The sequence below is a fragment of the Zootoca vivipara genome, chromosome 8 (genome assembly GCF_965207765.1).
Source record: "Zootoca vivipara chromosome 8, rZooViv2.hap1.1, whole genome shotgun sequence".
Lineage (NCBI taxonomy): Eukaryota > Metazoa > Chordata > Lepidosauria > Squamata > Lacertidae > Zootoca > Zootoca vivipara.
The window spans coordinates 72,949,610-72,977,202 of NC_142591.1; the positions used below are offsets into that span (position 1 = coordinate 72,949,610).

A 27,593-nucleotide genomic window follows, 5' to 3' on the forward strand; every position below is an offset into this window, starting at 1 on the left:
CAGCTAGCTTCCACTCCCTAATTTATGTGACTGGTAACACAGATATCCTCTAACCAGAAGCCATTGTAACAACTGGAGTTCAACCTGTCTGATTGTCTGGGCAGACAATGGTCAGTTGTAATGTTTATCCGAAAACAAAACACACCCATATTTAGCACAAGAAAACACAGGATAATGAAATGAATATAGAATCATATAGAGTTGGAAGAGACCACAAGGGTCATCCAGTCCAACCCCCTGCAAAGCAGGAAACACCATCAAAGCATTCTTGACATATGCCTGTCAAGCCTCCACTTAAAGACCTCCAAAGAAGGAGACTCCACCACACTCCTTGGTAACAAATTCCACTGCCAAACAGCTCTTACTGTCAGGAAGTTCTTCCTAATGTTTAGGTGGAATCTTCTTTCTTGTAGTTTGAATCCATTGCTCTGTGTCCGCTTCTCTGGAGCAGCAGAAAACAACCTTTCTCCCTCCTCTATATGACATCCTTTTAGATATTTGAACATGGCTATCATATCACCCCTTAACCTTCTCTTCTTCAGGCTAAACATACCCAGCTCCCTAAGCCGTTCCTCATAAGGCATTGTTTCCAGGCCTTTGACCATTTTGGTTGCCCTCCTCTGGACACGTTCTAGCTTGTCAGTATCCTTCTTGAACTGTGGTGCCCAGAACTGGACACAGTACTCCAGGTGAGGTCTGACCAGAGCAGAATACAGTGGTACCATTACTTCCCTTGATCTAGATGCTATACTCCTATTGATGCAGCCCAGAATATGACAAGAGAAACCTGGGAACTCAACAAATCCTTACTCTTTCCACAGTAAATAGAATTCCAGTGTTAGAAACTGGCTGTGGTTATCTCCTCATGGTATGCTAGCTTGGGCTTTTGTCTATCCAAAAGAGCAGAAGACACAAGGCATCCTTCCTTTTCCAAATTCTCTGTCGGACCTTGGCACTGAAGTTCACAAACGTGAATCACTGACCAGCAAATTTAGATGCGAACAATGAAAGCTGGAGTCTAACATGCAATGAGAACAATAAGCTCACGTGAAAGAGCTCTGCAGGAATGATGGATTCCTCAGGATTGCTGGGGGCACCAGGGTTTGCTGGGGCAGTTCCTTAAGATTATGGTTTGGCCACAGCTGAGTTGTGACGATACTGGCACATGGGCCGACCAGGGGCCCAACTAATGAATCAACACTTTTGTGCCCCGTTTACAGCAACTCCTCCTTTCATGGACACAGTTAGATGTGGCTACATGTCATTCTAGCTATACAGTACCTCCAGGATCAGAGAAGCTGGCCTCCAAATGCCCGTTGCTAGGGAACAACAGTTGGATGCATGAATGTCAAGTGCATCTGGTTGGCTACTATAGGACAAAGGATGCTGGACCAGACAGGTCACCGGGGGGGGGGGGAGAGGGATTCTTCTTAGGTTCCCCAAATCACCAAATCTCCCCTTTCGAAGCTGATTGATATTTTCATGTGAACTTTCTGATTTAGAGTGTCCAGCTACATTATGGAGAAAGCCCCCTACACAATTGAACAGCATCAACACAGATTCTTGGGACCCAGGTGGCGCTGTGGGTTAAACCACAGAGCCTAGGGCTTGCTGATCAGAAGGTCGGCGGTTCGAATCCCTGTGACGGGGTGAGCTCCCGTTGCTCGGTCCCAGCTCCTGCCAACCTATCAGTTCGAAAGCAGGTCAAAAATGCAAGTAGATCAATAGGAAACGCTACAGCGGGAAGGTAAATGGCGTTTCCATGTGCTGCTCTGGTTTGCCAGAAGCGGCTTTTGTCATGCTGGCCACATGACCTGGAAGCTGTACGTCGGCTCCCTCGGCCAATAATGCGAGATGAGCACACAACCCCAGAGTCGGTCACGACTGGACCTAATGGTCAGGGGTCCCTTTACCTTTTAACACAGATTCTTACTCCTTCCCAGTGTCCCTGCCTCCCAAAAATTTGCAGCCATCTTACTTTCAGGAGCCCCTGACAACTAGAGTCTCTCTCTTTCTCTTTTTAAGGGTATGATAGTGCCAGCTAGAGAGCGCTCATAATAACCTCTCTCAAAATGTATTTCCACTATCTCATGAAGCTCAAAACACTTTCTGACTTCACAGGCTATCATGGGATACCCTCTTATCTGGGTCAGTGGAGCTCAAAGGCCTGCTGGGCAGATTAAGGGGGGAGGGATGTGATAAATGTCTGCCTCTTGCAGATGGATTTTTTTCTCTTTTTTTAAAAAAAGCATTGGTTGGAAGCTCATCTGCTTACGGAACAGGATTGATCTGGAGCAGAGGCAACTCATAACTCAAGAGCCATCTCATTCCAAAGGGAAGGAACAGAAATTGTGGCTTTTGGAAAAAGAGGGCATGAGGATCAGCGGTGCAAATAGTCCAGACATCTGTTTTGCTAAAGCAAACAAGCAAAGGATCAGACGGAGGACTAGCAAAGGGGAAGCAAGTTACACAAAAAAGCGCTGACTCCAAATAAACAAGGCAGAACGCCACACACAAGCGCCTTCAGCATTTCACTGGGTAGGATCAATAGGATTCGCTCCACCCTAGTCATCTTTTTACTGCTCACACGCAGGTTTTTTATGGTGAAAGTATTGATCTCTTTCATTTCTATAAATAAACTTTTTTTTAAAAGGGGCCAGTCATTTAATTTGGGGACGGTTGATGCCAAACAGCTGGCTTCACTTCAAGGTGCTTAAAACGATTGAAATGGACGCTTTCATAGCAATGAGACAATTTTGTCATAATAGGTACATAGAGAGACGTACTATTAACCACAAAAGGAACAGAAAAGAGATTTTCCTCTTCAAGTTCATCCCAGATGACACCTAATAATATTTCAGTTTGGTATTGCTGGAGGAATTGAGCATTGCAAAGTTGGCGGCAGCAGCAGCAGCAGCAGCCGCCTCCTTCTTTGTCCAGAATGGGATCTGAAAAGGAGAGTTAAGATTCCACAGGAGAAGAATACCACAATTAGTTCCTGAACTAGCAGGAATATAAACTGATTGCTGGCATCCGTCTGTCTCTGGAGACGATGGAGGAATGCGCCTTTGGGAGTGAAGTCAAACTGTTCGAAAGTTGCAGCACTTACTGTGCAGGAGAGACATGTTTTGTTGCAGCTGGTTTGCGAGTCGATGCAGGTTGTGAGTCTGGTGGAACGTGGTTGATCTAAGAGGTGAGACCTCTTGTTCTGAAATTTTCTGCGTAAAAACAAAAGTAACCTCCCCATAATCTCATATCATAAGCAATACTCCTCTTACCAACACCCTTCCCTTAGCAAATCATTTATTTGTTTTTCATTCTCTTATGTATATATATAAAAAATGCTACGCAGTTAACTCTGGTCTGTTTCCCATGGAATTCCATAGAGTTGGTTCCAAAGCTATCTTCAGACACCTTGCTGTCAGGGCTAGGGCAGAGGAGGAATGTTGGAGACCGCCTCCCCATCCTGACCCTTCCAGGGAGGAGGAAGAGGAAGGCAGTATAAATTTACAACAGTGGTTTGTGGGAGGTCACAACTCACGAGGCAGATGAGGGGGAGAGTTGGGAAATAATGGGAGAGGAGGAGGAGGGGGCAGAAGTAGAGCGGCAGCTGGCTGACATGGTGTTATTAGAAAGTATTCCAGATCCTCCATCTCCCAGAACTCAGCAAGCCTTAAAAGTAGGAGAGCAAAGAGCTCAGAGACAGAGGGCATGAAGCAGCAGCCGCAGAAGTGACGAATGAGGAAGTGGGAGTGTGTGTGTGTGTGTGTGTGTGTGTGTGTGTAGATTCACTTGGGATAACACCATTATCCAAGAGGCTGGGTCCTATAGCCTCTCTCTGTAAATACTGAAATAAAAGAGGACAGTAAGAAACTTTTTCTTTTCTTTATACAGTGGGACCTCGACTTACAAATTTAATCTGTTCCGAATGCACACTCGTAGGTCGAAAACTTAGTAAGTCGAGTTTCCCACAGGAAAAGCGGTTTCCCATAGGAATGCACTGGAAACGGAAAAATTCATAAGTCGAGGAAACTGCATCTAAAAACTCGTAAGTCGAGGAAACCGCATCTAGCCGCGAACGGGCTTTCCGTTCGGATGTCGAAAAAATCGTAAGCGTGCGGCCACTTTTTCCGCTCGTAAGTAGAAAACGTCGGATGTTGAGGAGCTCGTAAGTCGAGGTCCCACTGTACTTTCCTGGGCAACTAGCTGGGAGCTGCTGACAGCATCCTGAAACTTGCTTACCTCCCCACCCCCAAGTTAAAGCACCACAAAATAATGACAATTATGCCAGGGATAAGCATGTATACATTGTAGTTGATCAGACCTTTATTTGGATCTCATGGTAAGTTTGCAAATAAGGGCTTTTCTGCCCAGCCCAAATCTCAGAATGAATTCCACCTTGCCCAAGACCTTGGAGGAGACATGAGCAACAGAAACATACTTTCCAATTGTCATTTTAGAGGACTGGAATGAGAACAGTTGATTGAAACTCGAAGGGCCCAGATGAGGAGAAGAATTTGAAGGTTCTTTTGGCTGGTCTGTGCCCCAAGGTGTCACTACGGACAGTGAGGCCAACAATGGTGACTGTGGAATGGAAGCAAATATGGCAAAGACTTGTGGGTATACCCCTCAAACGCAAACAAAATGGCAGCCGTTATATTGGTTACCCAGTACCTGAGAACACATTTAGTTTCTAGGCTTATATAACAACACATAACAGCTCACGTATTTTTTCGTTACAGGAAATCATCCTGGAATATTTTTTTTTTTAAAATCACCACAAAACAGAAGAGGAAGCTTATGAGGAAGATGTAACTTCAAACTGTGCTTTTAAGTTCCCCTGGTGTTCCTCAGGAGGTTAATGAGTTGGGTCAACAACGGCAGGTACAATTTCCTGAAAAACAGCTTAGCTGCTGCCACCACTCGGCTTTCCCTATTGGGTGTGCTTCCTCAAATCACAAGGGCCCATGATGAGACCCAACAGGCCCAGCCAGTGCCCCACATGGACTGAGAACATGCACCATCGTTGCAACACACAAGGATTTAATGGTAGGTGTCTTCAGCACGCAAGTCAACATGTAAAGAGTTCCTCAAGATACAAAATAGGAAAATCACTGCAGGGAGATAGCAGCTAGAGAACCATGGGTGGTATTCGATTAAATTTGGTCCATTAATTTAAATGGGACTACTCTGTGCAAAACTCAGCTAAATATCACCCGAAGTTCAGCGAGGGGCATGGCAGATGTTGACATGTTGGAAAGGGTCCAGAGAGGAGCTTCACTAAGGATGTCCTCTACACGTTGGCCCTGCACATTGCTTTTCTCTCATTTTTGTATTTAACGCAATTCTTTCGTACAGGATTCAGAAACCAACCCAGCTAACCCTAAGGGAAAAGGACGACAGATCAGGGTGGTCGATTAATTGAATTCCTGATGCTGGAGACAAACAATGAAGGAGGTCTTCACACCCTGAGCTTCTAGAGTCGACTGGCTGATGGTCAGAGTTAGAAACCAAATGCAGGACCAAAGATGGGTCTTTGGGTCTGACCTAGCAGGACTCCTCTTCTTCCTTCTGTTTTGTTTTTTAAACAAAAACACTTCATTGGGAGTCCACACATGGATTACCAAGGGAGTCTGTTAATGCTTGAAGGCTGTACATGCAACGAACAGCTGCTGGTGTAAGAGGAAAGTGCTGAGAGAATGTGCAAGGAAACCAGTTAGTTCCCCTAGGCACACACAGAAGTTGGTTCATCACTAGTCAATAATAATCTGAGGCACTGGTTGTAGACATGGTCCCATACAGGAGTTACCGGTAGTATCAGTGACTGTATTGTATAATACAAAGGGCAATTGATTATTATTTTTATTGAAGATCCAAGTTCAACCACATTGTCCTGGGGTGGTAGTCAACTGCCTTTTACTCAGAGTAGACTCACTGAACTTAATGGACCCAATGTAGTCACGTTCATTCGTTTCAGTGGGTTGACCCTGAGTAAAACTTAGTTGAAGACCACCCGTGGCCTTCAACTAACTTCCCCAAAACACGCCTGTCCCCTTCCTAGGGAACTTCCATGTCACGTTTTTACACCTCTAAACCAGCAGCCGCTGTCAAGCTCAGCAGACAGGAACAATGCCATGGCACCAGAAAAGCAGTCGGAATTGGCTTGCAATGCCAGCTTGTGAACTTCCTGCATGGACATCACAAAGCATTGCAACCCGCCCCCCCCCCCCCCAAGAATGCAAATGCTTGGGACATGATTTTTATTCAGAAAGACTCTTTCCTCCGGGTAGCAGAACACACTAAATCATTTGTGTGGAAAATCACAAATGAAGAAGCCTAACAACAGAAATATGGTCAAGCTTCAAGGGCCAGATTGAGAAAACATTGGCAATTTGATACAAGTGCTTGACCAGGACAAAGCGAGATGGTTACTAAATCCATATGGGTTTTGATTTCTTCCTCAAAGCAGGTAGCAATTTCACACAACCACCATCTATGCTGAGATGGCCAGTCTTGGTTTAGCAAATGCGTAGGCGCCGAGTTTCTTGGGTTCTTTTGTGAAGGCTGCCCAGTCCACAAGTCATGGTTGCATCTGGGCTGCCAATGGCAAGGGATTACAAGTGTAAATTGCAAGTGATCACAAGAAGGAAAAGAGGTGAGGAGTTCAAGATCCATGTGTGCTCATAGAACAGCTGGTTTCTTAAGGTACAGTACAACCTGTAGGATTGACAAGGTTCAACATATGAATTACATGGAAGTTCATATATATTCAAAGTCACTCAGTAAGTGTAACAGTCTATCAGGTGGGAGAAAGAGAGGTCAATTGCAGAGTTCCTATCTCTTGATTTAGGGTCTAGAAGGATCTAGACCCTCGGGTTTCCTATGGATGCTACCATTATCTTTCACTACTGAAAGTTTTGTTTCCAAGGGAAACTGGGTGGAAAGCACTTTTATGGATGGAAATTAAGCCATAGCCTGCTCTGCTTTGGCAACCTAGAAAATGAATTGTGCTGAGCTAAGTTCAGTACATTACAGATGCAACAGTCTTAAGCCAGCTACAGTTATGTTGAAAGTAAACAGTATTTTATGACAGCAAAAGGCTTAAGCTGAAAAAGGGACAGCTCTGATTCAAAACACAACATAGTTCAATAGATGGCTCCTTGACACTCTATTGAAGACTTCCAAAATATCTGTGGCCTTTGGGATTTTGGCTTACTCCACCGCCAGTGAGTTATCAGGCTAACCCAAGAGAGATCTGAGGACAATATGGCGCATATGATGGAAGGAAGATGTGAAGCCCAGGGACTGAGCTGGTCAAAGGAAGAAAATGGCATTGGACCAACCTGCTCAGTAACACATTTGGGAAAGCTCTGCTTTACTGAAAGCTTCAGTCCTCCAAAGAGACTTGGAAGTGATTGGTGGTTAATTTTACCATCCTATAAATTACTGCAGTCTTCATTCCTAAACTTGCTACATCATAATCTGCAAAATTTCTCCATGTACCTAAAAACAAAAAGGGCAAGGTAGTCATTTCCCACCCACCCCTGCCCCAAGTATTCTTACTCTCGACCATCGGCACAAATTGCTTCTAATGGTGAAGACAGACATAACGTTTAAACAGTGGTCGCAAGAACTTCCTCGCCAGAAGTCAAACCCTGGATCAAGCAATTAGTCCTGTTTCCAAATAGTTTTTTTTGGGGGGGGATATATTTTATTTAAAATAGCATATGTAAGTGTATCCATCTCTAGGTTCACCTTTTCCCATTTTTCCCCTGTTAAAAACTGGTGAGCATCCCTGTTCCAGGGAGATAAAGCGGGTGGTCAGGTGGTGTTCATGGCGTTACATGCGCTAGCCAATCAGTACTCTGCACAGCTGGCTTTTGCTACAGATGAGGGCAGGTTTTTCAGAGGTCACCCTGGGAAACAATGCATATATTTTGAAATAAAAGCCCCATAAGGATAAAGAGAAAGGAAAAGATGCTTTCACCAAGTGTGATGAGGATGCTACAGGAATTGCCTCACTGTTTTTACAAAGTCACAGCTGTCTTCATCATCAAAAACAAGGGGTTCTTGCAACAAGAGAGTAATCTTTTTTATCTGAGATTATTTTCTTTCCCTCTATTATTGAACATGCATCAAAACAACAGTCTTACTCGTCTTTTTTGGGGGGGGGGAGGAATTAGTGCAACAAAGAAACGTACGTGCTCTCATTCTACTACTTCTATAAGTAAAGTGTCAAAATAGCCTAACAACATCCAGACAAGTTACCAGACCAACCTCGCAGGAATCGGTGAAGGGATGCAAATCATGAGCTAGACTTATGGTAAAATCCTAGCAAAAGGGAGATCCATGAAACTCATTTTTAACAGATGTGTTCTCAGAAAGTTTCCCCACAGCACGACCAAATCCGTGAGAACGTCTGTGTGGAACGCCGACACCGTAGGATGGAATTGACCATTCAGCTGCATCACTAACACATACAGGATATGCCTACATTCCTATCAGGGAGCAAGGATAATTGTGAACATTTCCAGTGAGTTCGCAGAGATGGAACTTCCCGCCCAACCCATCCCATAAACATCATGCTGTCTGCATACATAATATAATCCAGTATTGTCATGCTAAAGAACACCCCCCCAAAAAAACCCACACCCTAAAATGGAATCCCCAAACCCAGAACTTTTAGTGAAGGTCAGAGAGTTCCCTGATGGGAACACGAAGTTTATGCACAGTGATGAGTATCAGAAGCAGGCTTTCCAGCCTAAAGCGTCCACCAATGACAAGCCATTATTTCAATTCCCCAAGCAAACCAAGATTCGTCATGTTTTATCCCGCTGACGAGACGGGTTGGGCTTTGGCTATTCCTCCAGTTCTCGAGAGCGGTCTTCTTTTGGCAGTGCCATCGCTTCATGCTGTAATTTTTGTTTGAGTTCTCGTGGAGAAAAAGTTCATTTCGGAATCATCTGGCAGGGCAGCAGCTTCAGAGGCTGGCAATGTTTATGAAGAGCTCTCTGCCGAGGCTGTTAAAAACAACAACAACAGACAGGCAGTAAGTAGATGCTTAGCTCAAAGGGAGGCAATTACAACACATCGAGGCTGAAACAAAAGGTCAAGGCTACATTACACAAATCACGCAACTGCTAAAGCAAAGCATGCCCAGGCATATATTTGCTTTATTTTATTTTCCTGCATTTGCATTCCACTTGCCTGGAATCCAAGGCAGTACACACGAGGCACCCAGGAGGTCTCCCATCCAGTCACGGACCAGATGCAGACCTGCTTAGCACCAGCAAGTTGGTACCCTCTCATGCACCTTCAGATAACCACCTGGGACCATTTCCCCCCTGCATCCCACCCTTCCTTCCATAGCACTGTACCCCAAAGTTGGTTGATGGCCACATTTGGCTGGGAAGGAGCCACAACTCGGCCATGGGTCATCTGCCTTGCATGCAGAAGGTCAATCACTGGCATCCCCAGGCGAGGCATTTAGCCAGTTCAACAGAAACCTTTTGACCTAAAAGTCAAAGAGGGAACCCAACTTTGATCAAGTCAAAAGTCAAAGTGCACTTAAAAGTCAAAAAAGTGCACCAGGCAAAAGCAAGCACTTTAAAAAAGACCGTGCCTAGAACCTGGGGAGAAAGCTATTTAACCCTAATTCCTAAACAGGGAACAGATCTATCTTTGCCGTCAAACTACAGACCAATTTCGTTACTGAATAACGATTATAAGCTATTTGCTACCATTTTGGCTGATAGATTAAAGAACATATTGGTAACAATTATTCACGAAGATCAGGTGGGCTTTCTCCCTAAGAGACTAATGCAGAGTAACTTCAGAAATATTATAAACATCTTAGAGTATTTAGACATGAGAATAGACAAGCCAGGAATTTTAATAGCGGTCGACGCGGAAAAAGCGTTCGACAAAATCTCATGGAAATTTATAAGGGCCACCATGGAGCAAATGGATCTGGGGAAGTTCTTTTGTAACGCAATCCAAGCAATATATACTAAACAAAGGACAAGACTATTAGTGAATAATAATATTACAGATCAGTGTGAAATAAATAAAGGAACCAGACAGGGTTGCCCCCTGTCCCCTTTAATTTTTATTTTAGTGATGGAAATCTTAAATAACCACCTCTCTCAGGAATGTCCCACCACCAAAGCAACTGCTTTAGTAATGTGCTAAGTATGCATATTTGGTCTACTAATTAGCAGATTAAAACTTACATGAGTCATCAACTGATCATTGCTTCAATAGGGTGCTAGCCCAATCTTTCTTTGTTTTGTTTTAGTTTTTATTAACTCTGTAGCCATTATGCTTCTTCCCCAAAGAAGATCTGCTCAAGGCCTGTTGCCAGCACAACCTCTGCTTTCAAAGAGATTTGCTGTCCCTGCTGGGTTGGATAAGGACCTGCCGTTCTCCAGCCAGAAGGGAAATACAGGATTGTTTGTGTGAGAGAATGAGTGTGTGAGTGAGAAGGTCAGTAGCAGAGCTTCTGCTCTGTGTACAGAAGTTCCCAAGTTCAACCCCCGCCATCTCCACTTACAGATTGCCTGAAACCCTGGAGAGCTGCTGCCAGTTAGTGTAGGCAATATTGAGCTAGATGGATTGTTGCTGTATGAGAACGTGGGCGTACGAAAGTGTGAACGTGTCCAGCCACATCTATTGGCAGCAGGCCCTTCAGGGGCAAAATGGTTGCCCACCCCTGCCTTATGGTGCAGGCATGAAAGCTGAGGTAAGGACAAAATGTTCAAAAGGTAAAATAAACACCACAAACACATACTAATAAAGCGCTCCTATCCATAGCTCCCTTTTGAGCATTTTATTGCTAACTCTGTTTTCTCCGTGGTTCCTTTTTTTTGTGAAGGACAGCCCCACTTTACCCCCTTGTGTTTATATGGAAGCTTAAAAAGCTCAACTCACGAGTTGTGTACACTTGGATAAGAAGTGAAACTGCGAATTCACAGGATGAATTTTTGCAGGGTTGATCTTTAAGGAAGGCCTAACTCTACCACAGCAAAATCTGGTGATAAATCCCTGATCAAGACAGGATGGAGCGTGGACTACCCCATTTCTTAATGAGACACTGCCCAGGAAAAACTGATTTGGCCAAAGAATATCAAGCATCCCCTTCAATATCCAGATTTTTCATGTCTTATGGAAGGAGTTCTGTCTTAGAATAATCTGCAAAATGTGTGTACAATTTTCAACAGCATATAACAGGCATCCCTAAACTCGGCCCTCCAGATTTTTGGGACTACAACTCCCATCATCCCTAGCTAACAGGACCAGTGGTCAGTGATGATGGGAACTGTAGTCCCAAAACAACTGGAAGGCAGAGTTTGGGGATGCCTGGCATATAAGGATCCCAACTGATGATGAACAAGCAAGTTTAATGCTCCTCCAGAGTGTTCCTGGGATGCCAATATTCTGAGTATTTGGCTTGTTACATCTTGACGCACATTATTATTATTTTACAAAGATCAACAAAGAGGTAAGCTATCAGTGAAGAGGCATGCTATTAATTGGCAGGCATTTTAGATGATGGCCGAAGAGAGGGAAGCTGCCGATTCGTAGCAGCACCTTAAACAGGGACCCTTCACTTTAATCCTGCAAATGTCCCCATGGCCTGCCAAAAATAGAGAGAGAAAAGCCCCCAAACATCTTGTAATTAGACACCTTGCATATAGGTGTTCTACATGTACTCGACTCCTGATAAAAGATCGCTTATAAATAAAATAGATACCCGAAGAGCCACGGCTTGCAGCCAGCAAACAGAGGCTCCACAAGAGAATTACTGTTGCAAGCTAGCGTATTCTTGCCAAGAGGCTACGGATGAGACAGGGCAAGGCAAGGATGGCTCCGGGTTCCAGTAATTTCCCGTGGGTCACATTAAGGTTAAGGCAGCATTTGATTCTGATTTTCACTGAACAGTGGAATGTCAGGGGGAGTTTACTGCTCTAAGCTTCCTGTATTGAGGTCACATTGCCGGCAAATAGAATTTCCAAGCCTGGCCCCCTGTGTACAAATCCGGACATTGCCGCATGTATTTTTTTTTTTATTGCACAGCGTTCTAACAAAGGAATCCACTGATAAGTGGCATCAGCGATGCACCAGTTCAAAGGTGGTTTTGAACAGCTCAACAACTTGATGGGAAAAGCAGTATGAAAACGAAACAACAAAGAGCCTCTGGTTCATTCTGTCCTCCAGGCCAGATCAAGGATGGAGGGGTTTCCGGGGCAGCAATAATCAGGTACAGCGCATATGCAATGCTTTAAATTTCACACGTCAAAATCTCTGCCAAACTAACTGGGAGTTCAATTTAAAAAATCCAAATTCGGCGAACGTATAAATCATGCAAATGGATGAACTTTGCATATGCCTGCTTATTTTCTGTAATTTGATCTGCTCCCAGCCGCCATGGAACTGGGCAAAGAGCAATGCCAGGCCTTGCCCCCTGACCTGCGGAGATCTTATCCAGCCTCCCTTCCGGATTCTGAAATTTCTTCAAGCGCTGGCCACGCACTTTCAAGCATATCTCCACAATAATAAGGGCCATGAAGCTGCTCTACATTAGTTTTAAAAGAAAGTTGAGGTCCTTAGGAACCTGAAATCGATGGCTAATGTCGCATTTGAAGGGCTTTTCTGCACTTCCAAAGAACTGCAACATTTACACAGCCAGGCCTATAGCCAGGAAGTTTTGTATGAGAAGTGACATGGCTCAGTGTTGGAGCATCTGCTTTGCATGCAGAAGGTTCCAGGTTCGATCCTTGGCATCTCTAGGAAGGACTGGGAATGTCCCCTGCCTGAAACCCTGGACAAAAGAGCCAATCACCTGAAATTATGCCTAACCTTTGGTTTTGTCCAGATTTGAAAATGTCGCCTGTTTTCAAACCAAAGCGAGGGAGGGGTAGGGTGGGGTGAGGCTTCTATTATTTTATATAGGGACATGGGGGGGGTAGAGCCTCTTGGAAGGTTTTCCTAATAAGCTTGGCGGGTCGAATCCACTCTACAGTGGTGAGTCCCAGCTCCTGCCAACCTAGCAGTTCAAAAGCACGCCAGTGCAAGTAGATAAATAGGTACCGCTGCGGCGGGAAGGTAAACACTATTTCCATGCGCTCTGGCACTCGTCACGGTCTTCCGTATGCTACTAGCAGTTTAGTCATGCTGGCCACATGACCTGGAAAGCCGTCTGTGGACAAACGCCGGCTCCCTCGGCCTGAAAGCGAGATGAGCACCACAACCCCAGAGTCATCTGTGACTGGACTTCACCGTCCAGGGGTCCTTTACCTTTACCTTATTTTATATAGTGTACATGTGGGGTTTTGTGTCAGCACCAACTGTGTAAGTTCTCTTTCTATTTGTTTATGCTTTGATGGTGTTTCCTGCTTGGCAGGGGGTTGGACTGGATGGCCCTTGTGGTCTCTTCCGACTCTATGATTCTATGATTCTATTACATTTCCTTGGTAGTGAGAGGTATTGAGGAGCAGGGTGTGGTTGGTTGTCTGTGGTTGGCTGCAGTGGGGCTTGTTGGGTCAAGTAAGCCAGATTGATTCGTACGCTGTCGGTGGATTCTTGTTGTTGTCTTGTTGGGCTGTGTATGCAATAAAGGGGAGCCATGCTGGGGTGAAGGCGTCCTCTTCTATTTGTCCCCATGTCAGTTTCAGATTATTGCTTAGCTTTTCTAGTAAGGCTGCTTCCCACACAACTTGATACCATTGGTCCATGTTTACTCCTGACAGGTCTCCCCAGTGTCTGGCTACGAGGCTTCTGGCTGTTGAGAGTAGGTGGGTTTTAAGCTCTGTATAATATGAGTGGTCATTAGGATCTTGGGAGGGGTCTCTGTGGATAGCAAGGGGGGGAGGAAAGGGAAAAAGGGGAGGGAAAGGGGTGGTGGTTTGAGGTGGTTTCTGGGTGCTTCATTTGGCAGTTGTTTTCAATTTGTGGTGTGTAGGTTTAGGTGAGGTTGGTTTGTAGTCTTGTGTTGTGTATTTGGCAGGGCTGTTCTGTGAGCTCCTTTTTGTTTTCTGTTCGGCTCCGGAGGCCTCCGGGCCTCGGAGCTCTGCTGGGATGTTCATGGGGTGCTCCTGGTCCTGGCGGGGTTGAGGCCACGGGGGGGGGGGGGGTGACTGGGAGCTCTGCGCAACCTCCCTGGTTGTCACCCCTGGTTCCCCCCCCCAACATCATGGCAGTATTGGCAGCACGGGGACCAGCCAGGCAGCGCTGTTCGTGCTGGCAGTCCTCAGGGGCTCTACACAGCTATTTTGCCTTGCCGGAAGGCCGACCCTTTTTTTTTTTTTTTTGAATGAGTACAATGTCAATTCTTCTTCTTCTTCTTCTTCTTCTTCTTCTTCTTCTTCTTCTTCTTCTTCTTCTTCTTCTTCTTCTTCTTCTTCTTCTTCTTCTTCTTTTAAAAAAAGAGATATCAATATGGATTTTTTTGTTTGTTTGTGAGGCCAGATGATCAAAACATACAGCATGCAATTCTGAAATGAAGCGTTTTGGGGAGAATGGAAGTCCTGGCAGATGCTCTCAGCAGGTAGCCTTGGGTAAAGCCAATTAGTCAGAGGCTATTGCAGCTGCTCTATGAGACTCAACTGGATTGCAGAAAAAACCATTAAAAAATGTACTAATCCAAAATATATTCTAGTAAACGGCACGCACACGTCCTCAGGTAATTAAAGCAACACTCAAAATTCTCATCATCCCTGCTTTAAAACAACAACAACAACAAACAAACAAACAAACAAACAAACAAACAAACAAACAAACCCCATACAGTGGTATCTCGGTTTATGAACACAATTTGTTCCGGAAGTCTGTTCATAAACTGAAGCGTTCATAAACTGAAGCAAACTTTCCCATTGAAAGTAATGGAAAGTGGATTAATCTGTTCCAGACGGTCCGCGGAGTACTTAAACTGAAGCGTTCATAAACTGAAGCAAACTTTCCCATTGAAACTAATGGAAAGTGGATTAATCCGTTCCTGACGGGTCCGCGGAGTACTCAACCTGAAGCGTACTTAACCTGAAGCATGGGTGTAATTGGTTCTGGAAGTCTGTTCATAAAGTGAAGCGTTCATAAACTGAAGCGAACTTTCCCATTGAAAGTAATGGAAAGTGAATTAATCCCTTCCAGATGGGTCTGTGGCGTTCGTAAACCGAAAATTCGTAAACCGAGGTGTTCATAAACTGAGGTTCCACTGTAACTACAACCTTTTTCTGAGGTGCGTGTGTATGTTTTACAGAGGGACAAACCTTTGGCAGTTTTACACAGATTAGGCAGAAAAGAGTGACAGAAGGAGAGCACACCTCAACCTTTTGTGGAGCTCTGTATTTCTTTGTGAGCTGCTATCCTATTTTCCACAGGGACGCAGGTGGCGCTGTGGGTTAAACTCATCCGGACGCCCAAGTCTCAGAGACCGGCTACCCCTGGGTTAGCATCTAAACCTTGGTCTGTGGGAAAGCAGGCTTTGTGGAGGAGGCGAGCATCTTGAGGGGAGATTGAGAGCAAGCAGGAATTAAGCTTACAGCTAAAGTATAAGAAAGGGATGCAGGTGGCGCAGTGGGTTAAACCACAGAGCCTAGGGTTTGCTGATCAGAAGGTCAGCGGTTCAAATCCCTGCAACAGGGTGAGCTCCCGTTGCTCAGTCCCAGCTCCTGCCAACCTAGCAGTTCGAAAGTACGTCAAAGTGCAAGTAGATAAATAGGGACCGCTCTGGCGGGAAGGTAAACGGCGTTTCCGTGTGCTGCTCTGGTTCGCCAGAAGCGGCTTTGTCATGCTGGCCACACAACCTGGAAGCTGTACACCGGCTCCCTCGGCCAATAATGCGAAATGAGCACGCAATCCTAGAGTCGGTCACGACTGGACCTAATGGTCAGGGGTCCCTTTACCTTTTTATCCTCTTTTACAAACTCCTGGTTTAAGGGCAGAAATCAGTGGAATCACAGATTCAAAATCAGAGGGAGGAATTCATTGTAGCGCTAAGGAGATTGCTCTGTTAGCAGAAACATTTCTGCATACCTGGTGGATAGATCTCCCCTTTCCTCCTGATGCATGCTGTTCTGTGGGTTCACCCGGTCCTCCCCCCTCCAGGGGATGCACAGGGGGAAGAAGCAGGAGATTGTCCATGATTCAAAAGGGGAGGTCTGCAGCTGACAGTTGTCCCCCCCCCCGCTTCATGTATCTTCATTTCCCCACCTAGGAAAACCTCCCCACAGGGACTGTCTGTAGCGCAGACCCTCCAAGTCTCCCTATTTTCCAGGATTTGCAGTACCAGATTTACAAAAGCTGTTCTGGTTTCTGATTTTATCCTGGAATGTCCTGCTTTTCCTTAGGATGTCCCTATTTTCATTGGAGAAATGTTGGAGGGTATAGAGTTATGTGACCACCCACCCACCCCAAACCAAGGAGAAAAGTAACTATATGACCTTTAGAAGACGTATGAAGGCAGCCCTGGATAGGGAAGTTTTTTTAAAAAAAGTTTATGTTTTTTATATACCCCGTTTCCCCTTTTTAAATACGTAGTCATAAAGTAAGCCATGGCAGGGTTTTTAAGCATTTGAGAAATATAAGACATACCCCGAATATAAGCCATCCTTCCACGCCGCGGAAACCAACCCCCACAGGCACCTCCACTCACAGAGTCACTCCATGCGGCCGGCACTGCAGGAGCGCGATCAGCTGTGAAGCGGCGCTCCAAGAGCCTTGCTTAACAGCTGATCGCGCTTCCGCCTTGCTGGCTGCACCCCCACGCTCCGCCTTCTCGTCCACCGTCGTCCCTGCTGCTTCCGTGCTTGCCGCTCATTGCTTCTTCCTTGCCTGGCCCGGCCAAGGAGCTTGGAGCGCCCTGCAGCGGCGGGCTGAGCGCCTGAGCCAGCAGCCTCCGCCTGGCCCAGCCAAGGACGCCTGCTGCCCCGCCACCCGGAACCGCTGGCTGCTGCAGCGCCGAGCACTCAAGAGAGCCCAGCAGTGCCCTGAGCCGTAAAAACCATACCGGTAATTAAAAAAAAAAAAAGACATCCCACCGAAAGTAAGCCACCCTGTGTTTTTTGGAGGGAAAAATGTTATAAGACGGTGTCTTAAAAAAGGGGAAACACAGTATGTTGGAAGCTGCCCAGAGTGGCTGGGGCAACCCAGTTAGGTGGACAAGGTATTATTATTATTATTATTATTATTATTATTATTATTAAGTAAGATGTCCCTATTTTTATCGAAGAAATATTGGAGGGTATGGTATCAGGTAGTGTGAGAGCAGCTCTGTGTATTCCTGGCCCTACACAGTTCCCATTAAAACAAAGTCTTCCCCCTTTCCTCCAGGAGGAGTAGGAATTCCTCGCACAGATCCCCACTGCAAAGGAATATGGAAGTCTAACTTGCTGGGAGGTCTGCAGAGGCATCAAAGCAACTCTGGAGATCAAAGAGCGTAACTTTCAAGTAAACTGTACATTTGAATATGCACTAACATGGTGGTTCAAGAACTTTGCTGAAGTCAAGGTTTGCTGCAGAGACGACTTGGTTCCTGCCTTCAGATTCTGGAAGTGGAAAAGATCTCAGGGGTACCTGTCAAAAGGCTCAGCGGCAAACCTCTGAAGTCGCAAGGTACACAACACAACCCCCGTGCCGAAACATTTGCCAACATTTTTTAAAAAGGTGACACTGAGTGACAGTGTCTCTTTGAGAGGCTGAACATTAAATTCAGCTCTCAGTTCATTTGCCTTTTGGTGCTTATGAGCCACCAGGAAAGCGGGAGACAGGCTTGCCTTGGTGGTTTATATCGAGGGAGAAGGCCGAGTCTTCTGGGTGAGGTGTTTTAATTCCTCTGCAGCCTTTGGAAAAATTGCTGACTTCGCCTCCACGTGTGTTAAAAGTCCTTTTCTGCACAGCAAATACATTACAGCAAATAGCATTTTCTGGCAGGGAGAATGGGCTGTGCAATCTTTAAGGCAGAACATTACTTTATTACACATGTTAAGGCTTTCACTCAGTTTTAACTTTTATGAGCACGACAAAGAAGGGAGAAGCGGTGTTTAAATGAAGGCTCTCTGCTAGCTTTCCTTTTATTCCCAGTCAACTTGACACCACTCGCAAAATGTCACTGAGATATTTACTTCCAATGTGCCCAATCCCTTTAAGCTGTTCTGGGACTATTACATTGGGGGGGGGGGGTGGAATTGTGGAGGGAGGACCCCTGTGGTAGCCCAATACCACTGACATTTCTTAACATATTAGTGGCTTGCTTGGGGCATGAGAGCTTTCTGAAGCCAAACAAAACGTGATGGAAGAAGCCCCTTTCATTTAAAGCTGGGTTTACACAGAACCTTAGAATTGTAGAGTTGGAAGGGACCACAGGAGTCATCTAGTCCAACCCCCTGCAATGCAGGAATCTTTTTTTTGCCAGTGTTCTGTATGTGGTGCTTCTCTTGCACTTAACCTGAAAGCTGCAGTGTGGATGCACACGAAAGCTCATACCAATGACAAACTTAGTTGGTCTCTAAGGTGCTACTGGAAAGAATTTTTAAAATTTGTTTTGACTATGGCAGAACAACACGGCTACCTACCTGTAACTGGAAGCTGCAGTTTAATCAATCAATCAATCAATCAATCAAGCTTTATTACGGTCGTATACCAGCTATTAAAATAAAAATGCTTTACAGGGCTATGGGGGTTGTCATTCGGGGTGGATATAAGAGTCTATAAGTTTGAAGGGGCTATGTTTCCAGAGGGCGGGTCCAGCTGGCCTTTCCCCTGGTGCTGCTCAAAGTTCTCAGTTTCGTACCCGAGCGAAGGAACTACTTCCCACAGTCCAAGAAGCTGCAGTTAGTGTAGAATGCTGCAGCCTGATTGCTGACAGGAGTGAGGCCTTGTCACCATAGAACACCTGCGTGCAGAGATCTACACAGGCTGCTGATTTGCTACTGGTCAGGCTTTGAGGTGCTACTATTAGTACAGTGGAACTACAGTGGAACTCACGACCACAATCCACTCGGAGGCCCGTCCGGAAGTCGAAAGGGGTCGCTGGGAGAGGCGCCGTTGTGTGCAGGCGTGGGTGGCGATCGCCCACTCCTGCACATGCACGGACGGCGATCGCTGCTCCTGCGCAGGCGCGAACGGGAACAAAACCCGGCAGTTACAAAGAGGTTTGACTGTACAGTCGTACCCAGTGGCGTTCCTACCCCAGCTGGTACCGGGGGCGGCACCTGCGTGGCCCTGCGGAATGTGCACATGCGGCATCCTATGCGTACACAGTCTGCACGGGGCGGCTCGCAAGAGGCGTCTTGCTTTGCCCATCTCGGAGGGAGGGAGGGGAGAGCGAGGCAGTGGCCCGTCACCTCCCCGGCCCAGTGAGCTTCGCCCGCGTGCGGAGCTTGCTACGCTGGGGAGAGCGAGGCAGCGGCCCGTCACCTCCCCAGCCCAGCGAGCTCCACCTCTGCGCATGGCCCCGCCCCGCCCCACTGGCCACTGTTGAGTGGCAGATGACAGCCAGCAGTATCGGGGCGGCCTCTCCGTGATGGCGGCCGTGATGGCCATCATTGGTGGAGGTGCGGAGGGGCCAGGGGGCGCTGCCCCCTGCTGAGTGGAGTGCAGGACGGCTCGCCTCCCCGCCCCCCTGTTGCGACACCCCTGGTCGTACCTTGGAAGTCAAACAGAATCCATTCTGGAAGTCCGTTTGAGTTCCAAAACGTTCGGAAACCAAAGCGTGGCTTCTGATTGGTGTTCGAGATCCAAGGTACAACTGTATTGTTATGAGTTTGGGGCAGGGTAGGCTGCATGCTCGAGCCCCCTTCTAATTCCTGGAATAGCCAGGCTAGCTTCCTGGTGAGCTAATGGCCCTCTAAGTATGGCCCATTAAGCTAACAAAGGAAGTGGCTCTGTGCCAGATGGAAAATGCAGACAGCAAAAAGGCACCATAGCCTCCACTGTCCTTCATTCCAAAGGAAGCATGAACCCTCCATAAGCCGGCATGGTTGAGAGATTGGGGTAGCGTGGAACAGCCCTGAACAACTTGGGACCAGTTTACCTATGAGATCGCTATACCCCACATGTGCTCACTTGACTGATTCAGTTGGTGGATTTGGCATTACTACATGTGCCACATATTACAGACCCTCCGAGTGTCCCTATTTCCCAGGGAAAGGCCTTGATTTAGGGAAGCCGTCCCAGTTTCTGATTTGATCCCGGAATGTCCCGCTTTTCCTTAGGATGTCCCTGTTTTCATGGGAGAAATGCTGGAGGCTATGGAGTTGTGCAACTTGCGAGCCAAGGAGAAAAGTAACAATACAACCTTTAGAAGACATCTGAAGGCAGCCCTGTATAGGGAAGGTTTTTAAAAAATAAAAATAAAAATGTTTAATTATGTTTTTATATATGTTAGAAGCTGCCCAGAGTGGCTGGAGCAACCCAGTAAGATGTGTGGGGTATAAATAGTAAAATTATCATTGTGGAATGGGACGTCACTATTTTTCATCAGAGAAATGTTGGGAGGGTATGATATTACTCATTCCACCTTTGTAAGAATTTGATCGTTTAGTGTGACAGCACTTTTGGAACACCAAAAAATCTGTTTTCTTCGATTTAACTTTTGTAAGTTTTAAAGCAGGGTTGTACATATTTCTTGATTTTATGGTTTTATCATTTTGTAAACCGCTTTGAGGTTTGTTTATTTGTTTGTATAAAAAAAGTCGGTGTGGTTCGGGATACCCCAAGAAGGCGAGGAGAGTCAAATTCTCATTTGCCCAATGATAGAACAGCCCACACTAATTGCTACAGCCCTACAGCCTTCACCCCCTGGGTGCTTTCCTTCTTGCTGAGCTCGTTCCCAGTATCAGAGCTCAGCTACAATTAAAAGCATCTGGACGGGAGACTCTGCAGGGAGGTAAACCATAAGCAACGAGTTATGGTTTGGTTACTGTACTGAGATACCTCCGTTGGGGATCCCTAGCCTCACTTTCGGAAGTGTAAGGCACCAGGCAGCTGATGGGGGGGGGAGTCCGAGAAGCCGCCCACCGTGTTAAATTTACCATACTTCCCACAAGCAGGGCTTTTTTTCCGTGTGTGTGTGTGTGTGTGTGAGGGACTCAGTTCCAGCACCTCTCAGGTGGGCGCCATTGCCATTCTAAGGGAACGAGGGAGGTGTTCGTGATGAGCTCCAGCACCACTTCTTCTAGAAAAAATAGGACTACCCCCAAGTGACGCTGCATTGAGGCCTTATTAGGGGAAATTGGGTGGCTAGCAGAAACCTGCTGCTAATTGTGACATGCTGCAGTCTGTTGCCCCACCGTTGGCCAACCAGGCTATAACCCTGCTACCCCTGGGAAGTGGAAACAGAGAGAATGTTAAATCAATGTGTACCACAGAAATCCCTTCAGACTCTCGCCTTTGCATCAGTTGTGACTGTAAGACTTTGGGTAGGAACTAAGAGCTTCCCAGGTGACTTAGAAAAAAACTCTTGGCTGGTTCATGCAACTGTGTAAACTCAGTTTTTACGGCCCTTCTTATCAGACCAATAGGTTCCTGGGCCAATTTGTTGACCTCGCCTTAAGCGGTTGCTTATATGCACATTATACCCACATCCGCATGCTCTGCTTTCTTAATCACAGGGTACGTGGATTTCCTTTCAAGCAAAGCATCTATATAAGCAGATGTGCTTCCTGAACTACATGCATACCATAATAGGCGGATGATACTCTTAAGTATCAATTTGCTATACCACAGAGAGGAGTGGCCCAGAGGTGTCTGTGGCCCAGCCAGCAATGGCCTCTTGCTGGTTGCTGCCCAGCTATGCCAGGCTTCCTCCCCATCATTTTGCATGGTATTCTGAGACATCTGACATCTGTCTGTCAGTTACATTTTGTTCCGTGCTTCTGAGGTGCAAAAAACAAAAACAGCCTGTGCAGGTATTGGCTTACAAATTGCTGCATTGAGATTTGTTCCAACGAAATTTCGTCTCGTTATTTTCTGAGGAGCTTTTTATGTTGCAAAATTGCTTCCCTGCTAATAGAACTTTTTCACAGGAACTTACTATTATACAAAACTTGCTTCTCCAATAAATAATGCAGATTTCTGTTATTTATCTGTTTCACATCCTTTGCTTCTGCAAAAACAAAAAACAAAAAACAAAACAAAACCCACAACCTAATAGCCCCCATCAATTATCAATTTTCCTCATTCATAAACCCAAAGACCCTAGCCTTGTAGCTGACCCAATGAGGTACACTAAAAATGCATGTAGTACTCATACATGAAGCATCTGCCTCTGAGGTGTACAATTGTACAAAATGAGTCGCCCAAAGGTGAAATAAAAGTAGGAAATGCAGGGGTGGATATATCCACCCCTGCATTTCCTACTTTTATTTCACCTTTGGGCGACTCATTTTGTACAATTGTACACCTCAGAGGCAGATGCTTCATGTATGAGTACTACATGCATTTTTAGTGTACCTCATTGGGTCAGCTATACCAGAAAGATATGGAGGTCTCGTACACCCCAGGTAGTGTGGTTGCTGACCTTGAGCCAGACATCTTGGAGAGTGAAGTCAAATGGGCCTTAGAAAGCACTGCTAATAACAAGGCCAGTGGAAGTGATGATATTCCAGCTGAACTATTTAAAATTTTAAAAGATGATGCTGTTAAGGTGCTACACCCAATATGCCAGCAAGTTTGGAAAACTCAGCAATGGCCAGAGGATTGGAGAAGATCAGTCTACATCCCAATTCCAAAGAAGGGCAGTGCCAAAGAATGCTCCAACTACCGCACAATTGCGCTCATTTCACACACTAGCAAGGTTATGCTTAAAATTCTACAAGGCAGGCTTAGGCAGTATGTGGACCGAGAACTCCCAGAAGTGCAAGCTGGATTTCGAAAGGGCAGAGGAACCAGAGACCAAATAGCAAACATGTGCTGGATTATGGAGAAAGCTAGAGAGTTCCAGAAAAACGTCTACTTCTGCTTCATTGACTATGCAAAAGCCTTTGACTGTGTCGACCACAGCAAACTATGGCAAGTTCTTAAAGAAATGGGAGTGCCTGATCACCTCATCTGTCTCCTGAGAAATCTCTATGTGGGACAAGAAGCTACAGTTACAACTGGATATGGAACAACTGATTGGTTCAAAATTGGGAAAGGAGTACGACAAGGTTGTATATTGTCTCCCTGCTTATTTAACTTATATGCAGAATTCATCATGCGAAAGGCTGGACTAGATGAATCCCAAGCCGGAATTAAGATTGCCGGAAGAAATATCAACAACCTCAGATATGCAGATGACACAACCTTGATGGCAGAAAGCGAGGAGGAATTAAAGAACCTTTTAATGAGGGTGAAAGAGGAGAGCGCAAAATATGGTCTGAAGCTCAACATCAAAAAAACCAAGATCATGGCCACTGGTCCCATCACCTCCTGGCAAATAGAAGGGGAAGAAATGGAGGCAGTGAGAGATTTTACTTTCTTGGGCTCCTTGATCACTGCAGATGGTGACAGCAGTCACGAAATTAAAAGACGCCTGCTTCTTGGGAGAAAAGCAATGACAAACCTAGACAGCATCTTAAAAAGCAGAGACATCACTTTGCCGACAAAGGTCCGTATAGTTAAAGCTATGGTTTTCCCAGTAGTGATGTATGGAAGTGAGAGCTGGACCATAAAGAAGGCTGATCGTCGAAGAATTGATGCTTTTGAATTATGGTGCTGGAGGAGACTCTTGAGAGTCCCATGGACTGCTAGAAGATCAAACCTATCCATTCTTAAGGAAATCAGCCCTGAGTGCTCCCTGGAAGGACAGATCGTGAAGCTGAGGCTCCAATACTTTGGCCACCTCATGAGAAGAGAAGAATCCTTGGAAAAGACCCTGATGTTGGGAAAGATTGAGGGCACTAGGAGAAGGGGACGACAGAGGACAAGATGGTTGGACAGTGTTCTCGAAGCTAGGAACATGAGTTTGACCAAACTGCGGGAGGCAGTGCAAGACAGGAGTGCCTGGCGTGCTATGGTCCATGGGGTCACGAAGAGTCGGACACGACTAAACGACTAAACAACAACAACAATTTATTTAAAATATTTGTAACCCATTTTTCATTACAATGCACTCCGGGGGGCAGCATACAATAATATGAATGGAAAGCCATTCAACACGATCATAAACATTAAAACCGCAAGCAGAGAGCAGCAGTAACAGGAATAATCAAAACCTGGCCAGGCAATCAACCTGCCGTAAAGATCGGATGGGAGAGACGGATTTTCCATGGGTGCCGAAAACTAATCAGCATCAATGCCAATCATATTTCAAGGCGGAGGGTATTTGGGCATCGCTTACAGGGTAAACCCTTTCACTGGAGGCTGCATAACAGATGCCTCTTGAATGCAGAACAACCCCGAGGGCATCAGCTGCAGAGCTCAGCAGGTTGACCGGGAGGTATGGGAACAGAGGATCCATCAAAGGTCCCAAGTTGGGAGAACTACCTGAAAATGATTCACAGGTGGTATTTAACTCCAAGTAGGCTTGCTAAGATATGCAAGACTGAATCAGATAAGTGTTGGAGATGCAAAGAGGTGGAGGGAACGTTCTTTCATATGTGGTGGACTTGTAAAAGGGTTAAAGAGTATTGGGAAATGATCCATAATGAATTGAAAAAAATGTTTAAAAGTATCCCCCCCCACAAACCCAGAGTCCTTTCTGCTGGGGATAATTCAGACTGAAATTCCCTGGTGTCAAAAAAGGTTATTTGTGTATGCTACTACTGCAGCCTGTGTTTTAAGTGATGTCCCAACCAGCTGATGGAATATGCACAACTCACAGACTTAACACATAGAATAAGAGAACAAGAAGAACATACATTTAAACAAGACTGGAAAATGTTTATTGAATATATGGGGGGAAATTGTGTACAGCTGAAAACGATGTCAGCATTAATATGAATTCAACAGTGCAAGCCAGTTTTGATGGATGCAATAATGGAATAATGAATGGTATAGTTTTTGTAAAATATGCAGGGATTTCTGATATGTAAAATGAACCATGGAAAGAGAAGAAGGGAAGTCTTTGATATCTTAAGGATGTAAAATGAGTACCATATTTTAAATTGTAAAACAGAAAACTTAATAAAATTACAGTATATACAAAGGTCCCAAGTTGTACATGAGCTCCACATGATGGCTCTAGATGGCCCTGCGTGTTGCTGATAGTCCCGCAACAGCTTTTTGCCAAGTGGTGCCCTCAATATGCTTTGGACCACAACTTCCACCAGCCCCCGCTGTAGTTGTAGTCCAAAGCATCTCGAGGGCACCAGGTTGGTGAAGGCTGTTCTCCAACAACACAGAAAAGACTAGACTACCACACCTCCTGTGCCTTCACTTTGTCGCTGATGTGTGACCCTGTATAGAAAGCTCATGACTCAAGGCTCTTTTATGCAGCGTGCCAGAATCATAAGCTATTTCATCTTTTCACATTTTGATTAATGTCAATAGGGATTCTTTGCTAGTTTTCTGGGTGAGAGTGAAGTTGACAAATACTGATGCTTACCCAAGGAACTCAGATCCTGACAGGTCTATATATATTTAAAGCTAACACCAGAAATTCAATCAATAAAGAGAGGAAAGTAGATTTAGGTATTAGATCTAGTTGCTTGTACTCTTGTAGATTTGTGGGATTATTAGTTCTTGGCTTCTTGGTCTTAAAACACACATATGTTTATCAACATGTGTATTTTGTCATATGCAGTTTAATGCCGCAAATGAGAATTACTTCAAGGGAAGTAATAGTACCACTGTATTCCGCTCTGGTCAGACCTCCCCTGGAATACTGTGTCCAGTTCTGGGCACGACAGTTCAAGAAGGATACTGACAAGCTGGAACGTGTCCAGAGGAGGGCAACCAAAATGGTCAAAGGCCTGGAAACGATGCCTTATGAGGAACGGCTTAGGGAGCTGGGTATGTTTAGCCTGGAGAAGAGAAGGTTAAGGGGTGATATGATAGCCATGTTCAAATATATAAAAGGATGTCATGTAGAGGAGGGAGAAAGGTTGTTTTCTGCTGCTCCAGAGAAGCGGACACGGAGCAATGGATTCAAACTACCAGAAAGAAGATTCCACCTAAACATTAGGAAGAACTTCCTGACAGTAAGAGCTGTTTGACAGTGGAACTTGCTGCCAAGGAGTGTGGTGGACCTTCTTTGGTACCATATTTTAAAGCGGAGGCTTGACATCCATCTGTCAGGAATGTTTTGATGGTGTTTCCTGCTTGGCAGGGGGTTGGACTGGATGGCCCTTGTGGTCTCTTCCAACTCTATGATTCTGTGATTCTATGAGTGGAACAGCAGCTTAATTTTCAGATGATCTGAACATCTGCAGGAACCCCAGGCCTTTCAGGTTCAGTTGCCTGCAAATGAGTGGCAAACCACCACATTGGTGCATCAGTTGCGCAGCCTTGCCACATTATGCTCCTCTACATGTTATGGGAAGGGGCATAGCTCAGCAGCATCTGCCTTGCATACACGTTTCCATATTCAATCCCCAGCATCTCTCGATAGGGCTGGGTGAGACCCCTGTCTGAAACCGAGCAAGATACAGCAATTCAGTATAATTCAGTATGTTCCTATGTTATGGCAGCCCCTCTGCAGGCAAGGGGTGACATAACTGGGCTCCTGAGCCCCACAGAAAGAATGTAGTCGGGTCAAGGGAGCCGTGGACTCAGAAAAGGTTGAAAACCTCTGTCCTATGCTGAAAAGGTCTCCCTCCCATTTGGCTCAGAAGGTGAGCTTCCAGCTGGGAGGGGGTTCCTTCTCACAGGAATGAGGAGCTGGTAAATTGGGATGTGTGTTAATCTTGTTGGGGTCCATGGAAATGGAGGGCCACTTTTAATTCTGGTTGCTCCTCCCCAGTGTTGTGTATGTGTTTACAGGTAGGTAGCCGTGTTGGTCTGGGTCGAAGTAAAATGAAAAAAATTCCTTCAGTAGCACCTTAAAGACCAACTAAGTTTTTATTTTGGTATGAGCTTTCGTGTGCATGCACACTTCTTCAGATGTGTGTTTGAGAGAGAGAGAGAGAGAGAGAGAGACAGACAGACAGACAGACAGACAGACCCTTGCTTTTTCATGCAAAACCATTTGCAGTCGTTTTCGGTCATCAACAGCTATCAGTCAGTCAATCACCCACTTCCACCACCCTTCTGAGTGATCCCCCCTCCCCTCCCCCTCCCCTCCCCCTCCCCTCCCCCTCCCCACCCCTTCTCTACATAAGTGCCTGGGGACTCCTATTTCACTGTATCTGAAGAAGTGTGCATGCACACGAAAGCTCATACCAAAATAAAAACTTAGTTGGTCTTTAAGGTGCTACTGAAGGAATTTTTTCATTTTAGACAGACAGACAGACAGACAGACAAATTCCCACCTTCTGACCCACATATTACCCCATTTATGGATTTCACGTACCGCCAATGCCAGGCCCATTTTCTGGTGATGTGTAAAGGTGTTTTTAATCCTAAACATGGGAGGATTTAAATTTACATTTTAACTTCAACTCGGGAGTTCCTATTTTGGCTAATCACCTTTCTGTGCAAAATAAATGAACCATTCTTATTTATTCCTTCAGATTGAAGGC

The 27,593-nt window shown here is 45.6% G+C and overlaps 1 protein-coding gene across 5 annotated transcripts in view; it reads right to left on the minus strand.

Annotated features, from left to right (window-relative positions):
* Positions 1-4,304: 4,304 nt before the first annotated feature.
* The window catches only part of SAMD12 (sterile alpha motif domain containing 12), a 190,173-nt gene continuing 166,884 nt past the window's right edge, over positions 4,305-27,593 (minus strand). For all 5 annotated transcript variants that reach the window (XR_015951588.1, XM_088675862.1, XM_088675863.1 and 2 more), the window contains one exon: positions 4,305-9,020. Coding sequence is in view for 2 of the 5 variants with exons in the window: in XM_088675862.1 (XP_088531988.1) it covers positions 8,998-9,020 (23 nt within the window). In the remaining 3 variants the exon portion in view is untranslated. The remainder of the gene's footprint in view (positions 9,021-27,593) is intronic.